This window comes from Megalops cyprinoides, chromosome 8 (assembly GCF_013368585.1).
Source record: "Megalops cyprinoides isolate fMegCyp1 chromosome 8, fMegCyp1.pri, whole genome shotgun sequence".
NCBI classification, from domain to species: Eukaryota; Metazoa; Chordata; class Actinopteri; order Elopiformes; family Megalopidae; genus Megalops; species Megalops cyprinoides.
Window position 1 is genome coordinate 31,128,170 of NC_050590.1, and position 14,683 is coordinate 31,142,852.

Below are 14,683 nucleotides of genomic sequence, written 5' to 3' on the forward strand. Positions count from 1 at the left end.
TGCATTCTTGATGATACAGGCCTTATTGTGGGTACATTATATAAATGTGTGTTATCATACATGGTGGTAATACTCACTTCTCAGTCCCCATATGAACTGTGTGTGCGCAGTGTGTGGTGGTAATGGTATAAGGAGCACTGAGTCAGCATGTCATAGTGGTGTCTGGCTGCAGTTGAGTCAATAGCCTATTGGTTGTTTGTGGACAATATGAATCATTCAACAGTGCATCCTTATAGGAAGCAATTTAATTAGGTCCTGTCTTATTTGTCTTGCAGCACATGTCTGTTTCAGCCAAATAGCAGAATGATAACAATGCCACATATTGAAAGGGCATTCAGAAAAATGGAGGTAAGGAATAGTTAGAATTTTTGTCTGCCATTGGGTGGTGCTGTCTAAATGTAGATTGTTCTTTTCGGCTTGCTGAAACTTCCCTGGCTTATATAGACACATACAGATATTGGGGAAGAGCACTCTTTTGAATACCGCCATCGATTAAGATACACCAGAATGAAGTGTGCATGCGTAGGCCTTTGCAGGGAGCTAGACTGCAGTGCGCGGACTGTGCTGACTGGCACTGTCGCTGTCCTCTCCCCCTTCTCTTTTTCCAGTGAACCTGCACAGCCAGCATGGCAGAAGCACATCAGGCAGTGGCCTTCCAGTTCACCGTCACTCCCGATGGCATTGACCTGCAGCTCTGCCACGAGGCCCTGCGGCAGATATACCTGTCAGGCCTCCATTCCTGGAAAAAGAGGTTCATCCGCTTCAAGGTGATTGCCTTCTGCCCCCATTTCTGTATCTTCTATGTAAATATTATATTGAGTGCTCAGCTACATCTGTTGGTTTTATTTGACATTATTTTGTGAAGATGGCAGAAGTGGCAATATATTTAACAGTCAGTGAGGTTGCCTGTACATTCAATGCATTTGTCCTCCCTGTGTGCATCTCTTCAGAATGGGATCATGACGGGGGTGTACCCGGGAAGCCCCACCGGGTTATTTGTGGTGGTGGTAGGGTACATGTCTTCAACCAAATACGCCCTCGTAGACCCCACGTTAGGACTGACGGCCAAATTGGGGGCTCACATCCCGCTCAGGTATGGTAACATCAACTCCAACATTAACTTGGATTACTTCTGTCAGTGTGCCCTCATCTGGTCCAGTAGAATGTCAAACACTGCACCATAGTTTGACATTTTGCAACTAGGCCAAAGGGAATGTGTATGATGGACTCATAGCTGCTGCAGCCATTCATTATAAACCTTAGGTCATTAACATCGACCATGAGTAGAAATAGGCTGAACATGGTACAACTCTTTACAATTTTACTGAAGAACTTGTTTAGCATTTGTTGAAGTATACACAAGGGCTTAGCTCAGGGCTTGCATAAAATACCATTTATTGATATTGCCCATGATGCATGTAGGTTGCACTGCTTTTACACTCAGCAAGATTAATAAAGTTATGTTTGTTGGCTGCGAAGAGAAAATAAGAAAGGTTCATGTTAAAACTCAGATGAGCACCCAGGGCTGTAATTAACAGAGCTGAAAATAGCACAAATTCTCACTCACTAACTGATTGACTTATTAAATCAGCATGATGGTAACTTATTTTATTTTAACTTATAACGTGATTAAAGGCACTGACAAAGGGATCCACCAAACTAGTCCAAGTAGCCACAGTCTCAAAGCAGTGTAACGTTAGGAAACGGGCAAACAGACCTCAAATGTTTCTGAAAAACTGACTCCAGAATAGCAGGGTGTAGTGAAACCTGCAGGCAGTAAAGTGTCACAGGATATCTATAACAGCGTGCTTTCTCTGTTGACAAATCTCGTCAGAATCACTGCAGATGTAGCCACATGCTACTTTAGGTCTTCATTAATGCCTTTAATACTAAATGGCCCTTCAATAAAGTGAACATGAAGAGCTTTCAGAAATGTTTGTTTTTGGAAATGTCATGCTTGTTTGTGAGAAAAAAGCTTATTATTAATGTCCTGTTTCATGCAATTTATTTGAATAAGTGCCAGATCAACAGATAAATTGTAACAGAACTGGAAAGTTTTTCAGGTTTTAATTGGTAAGCAGTTTGGGCCATTAACAAAATTAACATCTTATGAATTATTTAAGTGCCCCTGTACAGAAAGGTGAGAGCAGTCATCCCACCCTACCTCGAACCCGAGTCTACGGGGTACCAAACATGCAACTTTGACCACGACGTCAAAGAGCCAGGCTCGTTGGTATGGCAGTCAGAGCGCATGCTCAACCATAGTGACTCCACTCCGTCACACTGCCCTCCCCTTCAGGAAGCGCGCCCATGCACTTCACACATCAAGGCGTCCCTCACGCATCCCCCACCATACTTCTCCCATCCCAGGGTGCCCCACTCACTGGTGCTTCACCCATCTCTGGGGACCTTCACACCATGCTTCACCCATCTCTGGGGTTCCTCACACCGGGGTCAACCTAACCTGGGGGTCCCTCATACGGCTCACACACTGGGCACTCCTCAGATGGCCTCGTGTCCAGCCATCCCACTGCTAACACCATTTGTAACAAAGGTCGAAGCTGCAGGTTGGTACCCCATAGACCCGGGTTTGAGGCCAGGTGGGGTGACTGCTCTCGCCCTTCGCTACAGCCCCATAGAGGAATAATATCTAGAATGATCACATGGTTTTAATTTTGAATCATTAGCTTCACGTACAAACTCGCTGTCTGTTTTTATTAGGTTCTGACCCAAAATCTGAGATAATTGTGCATTACTCCAGTGCTCCCAAAAATGACAATTTTTTTGATCTTCCAGGATCTTTGACAGAGTGTATTGTGGTAGTGCACATAATCTGTTCCTTCCTTTAAATGAGCAGCTGGTCGAGCTCCTAAAAGCGGCATGCCACTCTCAGCACCTGACCCTCTGATACTGTCCCTTCCCCCACTGCAGCAGGTACATGTCTGAGGACAGCCAACGCCTGGTGGGTGGCGTCCTGGTCGGCACGGGGCTGTGGGTGACCATCATCTTCATTATGAGGAATGCGCTGAAGTGCCTGCTGTCATGGCATGGCTGGATGCATGCCCGCCACGGCCAGGTGTCCTGGAAGACACGCATCTGGATGGTGGGTCAGCAGCCAGGCCCCACAGATCATCATAGTACTAGCAATGATTAGGTTATCTCAAGGATGACATGAACATGGAAGAACATGGGGCCAAGTTACTAGAAAGAATAATAAATACATCTGGTAGTGAGTAGTGCTCATTAGTTTGTGCAACGTAATGTGGCCCACATTGTTTAGTATAACTTGGCTTCCTTCTGATAGCAATCATTTTAGTAACAGGCCTGCTTTTGGGATTTTGTGGACTGCAGAGGAAGTCCTTTGTGGTGTTTGTATCTTGATGCTTTTGTACACTGAAAGCAGTTTTTGTGGAGATTATAATATCAAGGGGTCTCATAGATTTAGGCTCACTAGCCCCAGACTACTTAGTGTTAATAGTGGTGACCTCATTCTGGGCTGTGTAACTGAGTAACCACAGCTCTGACTGTTGCAGTAAGTGTTTACGTTGATGTCTGGTGATCAAATTTCCTCAGTCGTGCGCACACACATAGGTCCAGAAACACTCTGTGACGCTTAACAAATTCAATCACTTATCTTAAGTAGCTATAGTCTAGACCAGGATAGACAGGAAAACCTGTCTCATAAATACAGACCACTTGGATGTCTGGACTACGAAGTGAAATGGTCAGTGCTAATTTAATTTCTCCCTCTTTCTCCCCCTCCACCCAGGTATTTGTGAGGCTGTTTTCAGGCAGGAAGCCAATGCTGTACAGCTTCCAGAGCTCTCTGCCTAGGCTGCCTGTGCCCCCAGTGAAGGACACAATGAAGAGAGTGAGTGGCTTTCCTCAGCTTTCTGATTGGTTAATGCCTGTTGTCCATCCAGCATGTGTATCGGCTCTGGGCTGCATAGAAATGGGTGATATTGGTGGTTTGTGTTTCACTTGAGTACAGCCCTAGCAATAACTAGTTTGGGAACTGTCTTGCAAAAAATAAGCTGATTGTGTATGATATCTTGCCTGAGAAGGTAATAACCTGTTCTGAGTCATGAAACGATTACCACTGGAATGCATAAAAAACAACGGTTTATCAGTCTAATCTGTAAATCAGTATTAACATACCATTGCATTGCCCATCAGTACAAGAGAAAACAGGATATGAAATGTGCAATGAGCAAGGTAAGATAAGTGGAGAAAGATTAGAAGTGAAGACAAAAGGCCACAGATTGGTTTGTCTTTAAGCCATGAATCGTGTTTTACAGTTGGAAAGATGAAATTCTTGGACACTTGACTACAGTGAAGCCTGATCAACAGGTTTGCAAAGTCAGGCAGACAGGGTGCTAAGGCTGGGGACAGCAGAACACACTGCGAAATGAAAGCAGCTGTCCAGAGCCCAGCCGTTTTGTCTGCTAGTAGAAACTTAAATCAGTGCTGCCCAATGAAGGGTGATGTTGAAATCATCCTCACACAGCATGCTGCAAGTATAAGCCATTTTGTGTTGATCAGTACTTGGGATTTGATAACTGGAAATAAGATCATGTGAGCTTTGCACCTTTTTATGTCCAGACAATCCTCAAGGTTGCTCTCTCACTGTGGAAAGTTTAAATTTCCCATGATGCTGAGTGACATATGGAGGAAGGTTGGCATGTGTGTATGTCAGAGGATTGCATTTGCTACACCCTGCACTCCACTATGAGCACAGAGGTCACAGTGGGGAGGGGAGCCCAACATGCAGTTGCAGATTACAAAAAGAAAAAGTTAAAAAAAAAATCTGCTCTTTCTAATGGGCTCAGAATGTATTTTTTGTGAACAAGAGATAAGTTTAGCTTATCATGACTAATTATTACCCTGAATTGATTAGCTAGGTGCTTTGCTTGTGCTTGTATGTTGATCAAATAGCCTTGTATTGACAAGTTAGCGCATTGAATATGTAACAAAGGTTTGGCAAACCAGGACATAAATGAGTGAATTTCAAGGAGTTGATGGAAGCACCGTGTTTGCACCACATATAATATGTTATTTGTTATATCGCATGCTGGATGTCAAATTTCATAGCTAACACAGTCAGATTTGTGAAGCTGTTGAAAAACGTGAGTGGTGAGAAAACAGAAATAAGAAGCTGCAGTATTGCTGGTGTTTGTTTTGTACAGTTGACCTATTTTGTGCTTCAGGTCAGTTTTCTCAGTATGTTTGCCTGTGTATCCACTCTAATCTCCTTATGTTTACGATAACACTATTGTGCTGATCAATGGGAGCCCTGCAGCATTCACTCTTTGTGCACAAGTGTTGTTAATGAGGGCCGGTTCTTCTACCACTAACAATAATGCACATGCTCAACCTCCACTGTGGATTCATTGGTTCTAAGGCAGAATTTGCAGCCAGGATTTCCATTGAAGGCTCCATAGTTTGAACTGGGGCCTAACTGACAACAGAGCCCTGTCAACACAGCAACAAAAGAGAATAGTTGTTCTGGCTGCTTTGTTTAGCTTTGGAAATGACGTCAGACATGGAAATGGCCATTTTTCATTGAGTAATCAGTTCATAATCACGTAATAAAATATACTTTTCAATGCACATTTCTTGCATTTCTTGTCACATGAATTATGCAGCTGCACCTGTATAGATTGTCTAGATCAGGGGTTCCCAACCTTTTTTGGCTGGTGACACCACTTTGGGGTCGCTAGAGTTTTGTGACATCAATCATTCATGACATAGACATGTTTTGATTTGTATGGACTACTTTGAAATATTATGTTACGAGTAAACGTTCATTATACATCTTATATTTATCTTACCCTAGTTAATGAGACTGTTGGGCCTGCACATTGCGCTGCAACCTGTCAAAGTTTGGTAGTGTAGGAGAGAGAGCGCATCTCATCTCTGCAGTCACATCCAGTCGGGAACGGCACTTTGACTTCATGCACACAAGTGCACTAAATCCGACCTCACACAAATACGTGCTTCCAAAAGGAACCAAGACTTTTAACACACACAGTGCAATCTCTTACTCCAAACCAGAATTCCTCCACAGCCACTCGCGAATGCAGTCCCTGACACTCACATGATAGTTTGATCAGCTGTTCAACAGCGGGCAGCAGGCGGGTGCACAGAGCCTGCATCACAGTGGAATGGGTCCCTAACCCAGTCAAGCTTTGACATATCCATGTCTGGAAAGAAAGTGGCAAAGTGCTCCTCAAGGTGTTTCAGGTGGTCACTCATCATCTGTGTGGGACATTCATTGATGCTGTTGTCTGTCAGAAAGTTGCACAGCTGAGGGAAAGGGGTGAAGTTTGCCTTTGAAAGGCTTTCTCTCCAGAATGCGAGTTTCCTTCTGAATCCATCAATGCGGTCACTCATCTGCATTATATTCTTGTTTTTCCCCTGCATGCTTATGTTAAGATCATTACGTTTCCCGAAGATGTCGGTCACATATGCAAGGAGACACCTTTTTTAAGCTGAAAAATTCTGTTTTTTTTTTTTTCACATCCATGGAAAACGCCACCAGTTCATTTCTCAGCAGTTGTCTCTCCAGCACCCTGCCTCTAGACTACTACCGTGCTTCTGTGTGAAAGAGCAAATTCATGTGTTCCAAGCCCATATCACTGCATAGTTTTGTTAGACGTGCACGCAGTGGATGTGGCTTGATATAGTTCACTATGCTGATGACCTGCTGCAATGCATTTGTGATTGGTACACTAAGTTCCTTACATGCCAGTTGCTCTCGGTGAATCATGCAATGAGTCCATACCACAGAGGGGGCCACATCCATGATCAATGTCCGCAGGCCTGCTCACTGTGTAGAATCTGACCATTCAGTCCCATGAAATTTTGTTTTTTTCCATGTAGCGATGGAGGACATCTTACATTGCTTTGGCAGTTTCATGTTCAGGAAGAGGAAGGCAGTACAAATTATCCTCATGAATCGCATTCTCCTGCATGTAACAAACAAATGTCAAAGCATGGGCATTTTTTCCTTCTGTGCTGACATCCATTTGAAGAGCATAGGCAGGGGAATTCCGAAGTCGCTCTGTTAGCGAGCTTTCTTGGTCTACTGCCTCTACCCTTCTTTTCACTGTGTTATCAGACAGTGGTATTGTCTTCAGTTTTTGAGCCTCTTCCTCCCCACACACTGTTTTTACCATTTCAACAGCAATATCAAAGTCTCTGCAATGGTGTGTGGCTTCATAGCCTTTGCAACAAGATAGCTCACCTCAAACGATGCTTTCAAAGCTCACTCGTTAACTCGTCATTGCTCTCTTGAAGTACATTCGCTGCTTGTTCAGCTCAACACATTTTCTTTCAAAGAAAGATTTTGGCTTGCCCACATAATCTTTATGTGTTGTCTCAAATGTCTTTTAAGTTTGTTTGGTTTCATGCCCTCACTGGATAGTACAGTTCCACATAGGAGGCATTTAGGCTTTTCCTTGTTGTTTTCCATTGCAGTGGTAAATCCGTACTGCAGGAAGGCTTCATCATATTTTCGCATTCTTTTTTAATGGATGTTTCTCAGGTTCACTTGCAGATGTCGTGGTGGTCGCAGGTGGACGAAGAAACCTCTCCATTTTTACAATGCTTCCTAATTTCTGTCCTAATTCATTTGATTTTCTGTCCTAATTCATTTGTTTTGCTAACTTTGTGCGCCTGCTTCGTGCGCCTTGATTTGAACGTTACATAGCTTGGTCAAGCATGGTTATGTCAATTAGACAGGCCGCGCGATCATTTACCAGTTTATTTTAAGTCGATTTTTATGAAGGAAGATACGATTAGTTGGTTAATTGTGCGTAACATTATTTTTAAATTTAACGTACATATATTTTTTTGTGCGGATCAGTTGTAAGGTATGTTGTTGGATTTTGTTCTAATTTTAAAAGTAAACGAACCGGACCAAAAGCGCGCTTGGAGAAAAAGCTTTATTCGGCGATGGAATCCGGCAGCATCTCTGCCTGCGAAGCTTTAACTCAGGGAACTGTTACCGTGATCGGCCTTTTATACCATGAAACAAATGGCAACAAACAATAGGTTTTACACTGTTGCAGCATCAACCTATGTTCCCAATGCAAAGCGGGATCCTTTGATGCTGACCGCGTCTTTGTGTGGTGATGGTTGCCAATTGCCCACTCCCGGTTGTATGCTAGACTTGATGTCTGCTGCCTGCCTTAATCAATTGCTCTTGGCTCCAACTGTAGCGTGGCACCAAGGTGTGGAGCTTCCTTTGTAACTATGATAATAAGGCCATCAGGTTAACAGTTCTCTGATTCTGAACCATGTCTGGTCAGAAGTTAGAAGCACTATAATCTTACATTCCCCCCTTTGATCATAAAAAAAATATGATCACAAAAATAAAGAAATAGTGGTAAGAAAATACAGGAGCGGAAGGAGGGAAAAGAAAAAGAAATCGCAACATGTACACAGTCTAATACTGAGCACAGGCACCTCTGCTTACAGTATAAAATAAAAGAATATAATTTTGTGATGATACACGGATACATTGAAAGATGTACAGAGAAATGACATTGGTGGCATGGTGGATGATCGCATTCCACACATGCTGCTGGATTGTGCTGGTGAATGAGGTCTCCTGAAGCAGTCTGTGATATTGTGGGCTTGGTTGATGCAGATGTGTCCCGTGTCCCGTGGTTTTCCAGCAGATATCAGCCAGGTGTCAGGTACAGTCCAGCGCAGGTGTCTGATGACAGCCAGGGCACCCTTCTCTCTCAGCTGTTAGGAACCCTGCTCTTCACTGGAACATCTGCAATGACACACAAGAGAGAAGGCGGGAACGCATCTTGCCAAAGTACATAAACATTTTTAAAAAAATGGATCGTTATTCCTAAAAATGCCTAAACTGTCCCTAATGTAGTTTCGGCGGGACGCTACAGTATTTATCAGTGGTGGTATGATGACCTCTTCATCCTCAGACGACAAGCTAGAGCCTAGACAACTCTAGTCCCGTCATGTCTGGACTCTGATAAATACTACCGCCATTCTATCCCTCATCTCTAGGCGGATTTGCTAACTTGCAGTGGCTTACATGGTGCCACTTATCTTTTCCCTGCACCTTAACTGCTGCATTAGTTACTAAAAGAACCTGATACGGACCTTCCCACTTGGCTTCCAATGCTACCTTTTGAGGTTTGTGTATCATTACCCATTGACCAGGCACCAGACTGTGCCCCCCCTCTGGGGGTGGTTGCCAAGCACTGCAAACTTGTTTCTCAGCAGCCTGTACTGCAAAACTGAGTTTTTCACAGTACTGGATCAGGCTGTCTGAAGTTAAGTGCACGTCGGCTTTGCGCAGATCCACTGTTCCGGGTAGGGGCATGGGCCGGCCTGTGATGACCTCAAAAGGGCTTAGTCCAGTTTCCTTGTTGTGTGTTGCTCGGATGCTGCAGAGCACAATGGGTAGAGCTTCGGGCCAAGGGAGTCCTTCCTGGTGGAGTTTGGACAGGCGTTCTTTGATGACACGGTTCATCCTCTCTGTTTGACCTGAAGCTTGTGGTCTGTAAGGGCAATGTAATGACCATCTTATATTTATCATGCGACACACTTCTTTACATACTGTGGATGTGAAATGTGTTCCTTGGTCTGAGTCTATGCATTCTGGCAGGCCCCATCGAGGAATGATGTCCTTCACCAGTGTTTTGGCTGTGTGGGCTGCCGTTCCATGTTTAGTCGGGAATGCTTCTACCCATCTGGAGAATTTATCAACTATAACAAGCACATCCTGAAACCTCCCACACTTAGGCAGGGTTATGTAGTCCATCTGAAGGTGCCGGAATGGACCCGGCGGGGCTGGTGTTCCCCCAGCAGGGGTCTTAATTCTGGTTCCAGGATTGTTCTTTTCACATGTGACGCAGCTTCTGATCACATGTCGGGCTTGCGTTCTGAACTTGGTGTTCCACCACACTTGACTGAATCTGTGGGTCATTTTGTCCTCACCCACATGACCCAGCGAGTGAATTTGTGTTGCTAAATAGGGCAGAAGGCATTCAGGGGCCACTGTTCTTGTACCATGTCGCCAGATGTTGTCATGGTGCAGTTTTGCTCCATTTTCCATCCATACCCATATTTCTTCTCTGGATGCTTCACTTTGCATCTGTTTGATGTCAGAGATTGATTCTCTATCTCTTTCCAGTGGTCTCAGTGCCGCTGTGTGTGCACCCCCCTCCTTTGCGGCTTGTTTAGCAGCAGCGTCTGCTAGGGCATTGCCTTTGGCTTCATTTGTTACATCTTTTGTGTGCGCTTTTACCTTTAGGACAGTGACTTCTTTTGGTAGCCGAAGAGCTTCTAGTAATTCTTTCACCAGTTGTCCATTCTTTACTGGTGTGCCAGCTGCCGTCATGAACCCTCTTTGTCTCCACAGCTGTCCAAAATCATGAACAACTCCGAACCCGTATCTGGAATCTGTATAAATATTTGCAGATTTGTCTTGGGCTAATTTGCATGCTTCAATCAGGGCCTTGAGTTCTGCTTGTTGTGCTGATGTACCTGGAGGCATTGATCCTTTTGCCAAAACTTCTGTGTCTGATGTCACAGCCCATCCAGCATTCCTTATTCCTTTTTCCACAGTTGATGACCCATCTGTGAAGAGGACCAGGTCAGGGTTGTGTAGTGGGGTTTCTTTGATATGCTGATCAATTTCCAGAGTACTGACAATCTCTTCACACTTGTGATCATTTCCATCAACCTCTGCAGGCATCATCATTGTGGAGGGATTGGACACACTGGCTTTCTCAATGACAATGTTGCTTGCTTCCAGCACAGCCAGCCAGTTTCCCCATCTACTTGCTGTTACTTGTGAGGCCCTGTGCATTGTCAATAGGGCATGTACTGCATGTGGGCATTTCACAACCAACTTTTGATCCAGCACTAGACTAGAAACTAGTCCGACCGCCAGATAAACTGCTTGCACTGCTCTCAGACAGGGCCCAAAGCCCAAAGCCACATTATCCAGTTTTGCCGAGTAGTAACCCACAGGCCTTCGCTCACCTCCATGCTCTTGTGCCAGCATTGCTGTCATATACCCATCTCTTTCATTCACAAACAAGGTGAAAGGTCTTCCTGTATCGGGTACTCCTAAGGCAGGTGCTTCACTTAGAGCTTTTTTTAGCTTCTGAAATGCTGTTTGGGCTTCCTGACTGAAAGAAATCTTTTCCTTGGGATGTGGATTTCCCTTTAGGAGGTCGTATAAGGGCTGAGCGATTTCAGTGTATGAGTCCACCCAGGATCTGTTGTAGTTGCAGAGTCCCAGGAATTTTCTCAATTCCTGGACTGTTGTGGGTTCAGGTGTTTCTCTGATTGCCTTAGTTCGGTCCTGTGTTATGGTCCTTTCACCCTTGGATATCTTCTGTCCCAAATAAATGACGTCTCTCTGCATGATTTGGGCCTTTTCCAAGCTGGCTTTGTGGCCCTTGGAGCACAAGTGGTCTAGCAGGGCTATGACATCCTTCTCATGTTCCTGTTCAGTCTCCGAGGCAATCAGTACATCATCCACATATTGTATGATTTCTGATGTCACATGTGGCATGTCTGGGGATGTCAAGTGCGTTCTGAGAGCTTGATGGTAAACAGTGGGGCTGTTGTGGAATCCTTGTGGCAATCGTGTCCATTGATATTGTTGCCCAGCAACAGCGAAAGCTAGCCAAGGTTGGGACTCCGCTGCTAGAGGCACTGACCAGAAGCCGTTGGCCATGTCTATGACAGTGAACCATTCATGTTCAGGTTTCAAGCTGTTAAAGATGGTTGCAGGGTTAGCCACCAAAGGTGTCAGCTTGTCTATACACTTGTTGGCTTCTCTATAGTCTACTGTCAGGCGCCATGTGCCGTTAGCTTTCCTTACAGGCCAGACTGGGCTGTTGGATGCACTCTGGGTTTTGACTAAAATGCCACGTTTTTCTAGCTGTTGGATGATGGGGAGGATACCCTGAATGGATTCTTTGCTGATAGGATATTGTTTAGTACTAGGTGGTGCTTTTCCAGTGAAAGATACAGGAGGCATTTGTAACAGTCCACAGTCATCCTTATCCTCTGACCATATGAGATGATGCTGCATGTCAGTCTTTTCGAGCCTCCTCACATTCCACGTCACCTTACCATCTTCAAAGTTTAGTGAAGAGTTTAATTTCAACAATACATCCAGCCCTAACAAAGCTTGTGTAGTTTTTCCTACCCAAACTTCAGTTGTTACTTTGTGAGGTCCAATGCACAGAATAATGGGTTCTGACTTCCTCAGGGTAATGTTGTCACCCCCAGCTCCACTAGCTGTTATGTGTTCTTGGCTTAAGGAAAATGTCATTTCGCTAGCAAATGTTGTGGGTATAACAGTCAGTTCGGCTCCAGTATCCAGTAAGAAGTCAACATCACAATTGTTTATTTTTGCACACACATAGAGTCCGTCAGCCTTTTGATGGACTGCCGCTAGCAGGTGCTGCAGAGAGGGGTGCTCTAGTTTCCCTGCGGCTCAACAGCATTTAGAAGGGTTTGTTTTTGTTCCGCAGTTAGCTGTTGAAACTTTTTGTCCAAATCATCGCCATGTTTGTTTCGGTCTCTGTACCTCATTTTGCATTTCTTACTCCAGTGTCCTGGCTTGTGGCAGTATCGACAGCGTCCATTTTTTGTTTTGTTTGGGTCGTGTCTCCATCCCCTCTCCATTTCTTTGTGTTCGCTTCCAGTATTGTTGTATTTCAGAGCGTTAGTTTGTAAGGCTCTGAGTTTGGCGTCCTGTGTTCTTTCAATCCTCGCTGACCATTCCACAACCTGATTGAAAGCTGTCCCAACACCATCCCAGTCATCATAACGGACTTTAAGGGCTTTGGATAACTCTGGCTTTAGTCCATTCACAAATGAAGTTTTTAAAGGCATGCCAGTATCCTTGCCTATATCGTCACTGTTGTTCAGACCAGCATGTTCCAGCCAAATCTGCTTAAAGCGTTCCTCATATTCTGCAACACTCTCTCCTGCTTTCTGTGTGCATGATGTGATTTTGGCCCAATTGACTTCTGCAGGTTTAAGTTCATATAAAAAGGTTCGTACGGCCTCCCATCCTGCATCAACATTGTCTTGAGACTCCCCTGCCCTTGTCTCTACACTTTCAGTCAGCTTCTTTTGATCGCTGTCCCTTAAGTTTACATTGAGGATCATAGCAGCATCCAGTGGGTGTAGAGTGTAAATTTTTCGTAAGCGTTCAAGAACTTGCCATGCCTTGCGCGGCTGTTTATATGCATCTGGTAATTCCTTGGACCATTTATCAATTTGTTCTGGTGTGGCTGGTTGGTAAGTCTTACATGGGAGGTATCTTTTGACCTTCTTTGTCACAATACGAGTCCGTCTCTGGCCATCCTCCTCAAACTCCTCTTCACTTTGAACTTCCACTTCAGTTCTACGGTGTTTGATTACGACAGGAGCAAGCCTAGCCTTTGTGCTTGTTGTGGAGGTAGATTTGACCTGTGCACTGCTGTCCTTTGTCACAGGTGCAGCAGCAGGTGTGTCATTGAACAATTCCTCACCGTCTGAGCTGCTACCATGGTCATGTGGCAATTCCTCCAGCAAATGACGGTGTTGTTGTTCCTCAATGGCTCTCAGCTCTTTGAATGGGTAGAGCAGTTCTGGTCTCCTTTGCTTAGCGCCTCCTTCATGTGTATTGGAAGAGGCTGCTGCTTTATCACAGTCTTTTGATTGTAGCTGTTTGGAGATTAGATCTAGCCATTTTTGATTTTCAGCTAATAGTCTCTCTTTTTCCTTTTTCTCTTCCTGTAATTGAGAGGCTAATGCTTTAACTTTTGCATTTTCCGCAGTGATTTCACGTTTCAGTCTATCAATCTCACACTTTTCCAGATGTTGTCGAATTTGTTTGCACAAAATAACAGACCATCCGTCTCGTCTGCTGCTTGCGAACATGCGCTGTGTCTTTCCCCAGGCCTTTTTGATGTCCGGCAAGGTCCAGAGTCTGTCCTCGGAGGGTTTAATGTTGTATTTCCGTTGGATGTCGTCATTGCATTTCCTTAATCCAAGCCGTTTTTTCCAAGTATGAATTTAGGCTGTCCATCATCTGATCGATGGTTGTGCTTGGAGGAGCTGTTCCGTGACGTTCTGTCGTAGGTTTCAATGGCCCAGCCCCATGAACACGGATCTGCGCAGCCGACGGCAACTCAGCAGCCATGACAACAGATTCCCTCAGATACAAAGCAGACAGAGCAGGTGTTAGTGGAGCTGTTTAGACTGTTTATTCTAAGTGTGAATACCCACAGCTATCTTTACTTGAATGCAAATGTTGTGCACTCTACAGAACAGAGTTAGCTAAAGGAAACTGGAATTATTATACTTTTGTCTTAACGAGGAAAAGACTACAGACAATTTTTATCTTCAAATGCGCAGCCTAGTCAAAAATGTAGGCTATTTTTCAAAATACAGAGTACGCCCACAACCAGGAATACTTTGAGATAAGTGGATATGAATATACTTTAAAAATACAAAATCATTCAGTGATATAGACTATTTTCTTTGTCTACTCTTGATTTCCTCTTAATAATATACTGCGTTTATCTTAACACTTTAGTTAAAGAAAAGAAATCACGTGTTTTTTTTTTTTCTGCTTAGCTGCACAAAACAGAAAATTAAACTTTGGCTCGCCAGTTAGAAAAATTGACTC

At 44.3% G+C, this 14,683-nt stretch overlaps 1 protein-coding gene across 3 annotated transcripts in view; it reads left to right on the forward strand.

The window, feature by feature from the left end:
* The window catches only part of cpt1ab (carnitine palmitoyltransferase 1Ab (liver)), a 36,878-nt gene that overhangs the window by 3,627 nt on the left and 18,568 nt on the right, over positions 1 to 14,683 (forward strand). For 2 of the 3 annotated variants that reach the window (XM_036534787.1, XM_036534789.1), the window contains exons 2-5: positions 609 to 767; positions 951 to 1,093; positions 2,932 to 3,103; positions 3,770 to 3,871. In XM_036534787.1, the coding sequence (XP_036390680.1) occupies positions 627 to 767; positions 951 to 1,093; positions 2,932 to 3,103; positions 3,770 to 3,871 (558 nt within the window). In that variant the 5' untranslated portion in view covers positions 609 to 626. Of the gene's footprint in view, positions 1 to 275; positions 349 to 608; positions 768 to 950; positions 1,094 to 2,931; positions 3,104 to 3,769; positions 3,872 to 14,683 lie in introns of all 3 variants that reach the window. The other variant, XM_036534788.1, reaches the window with a different exon arrangement.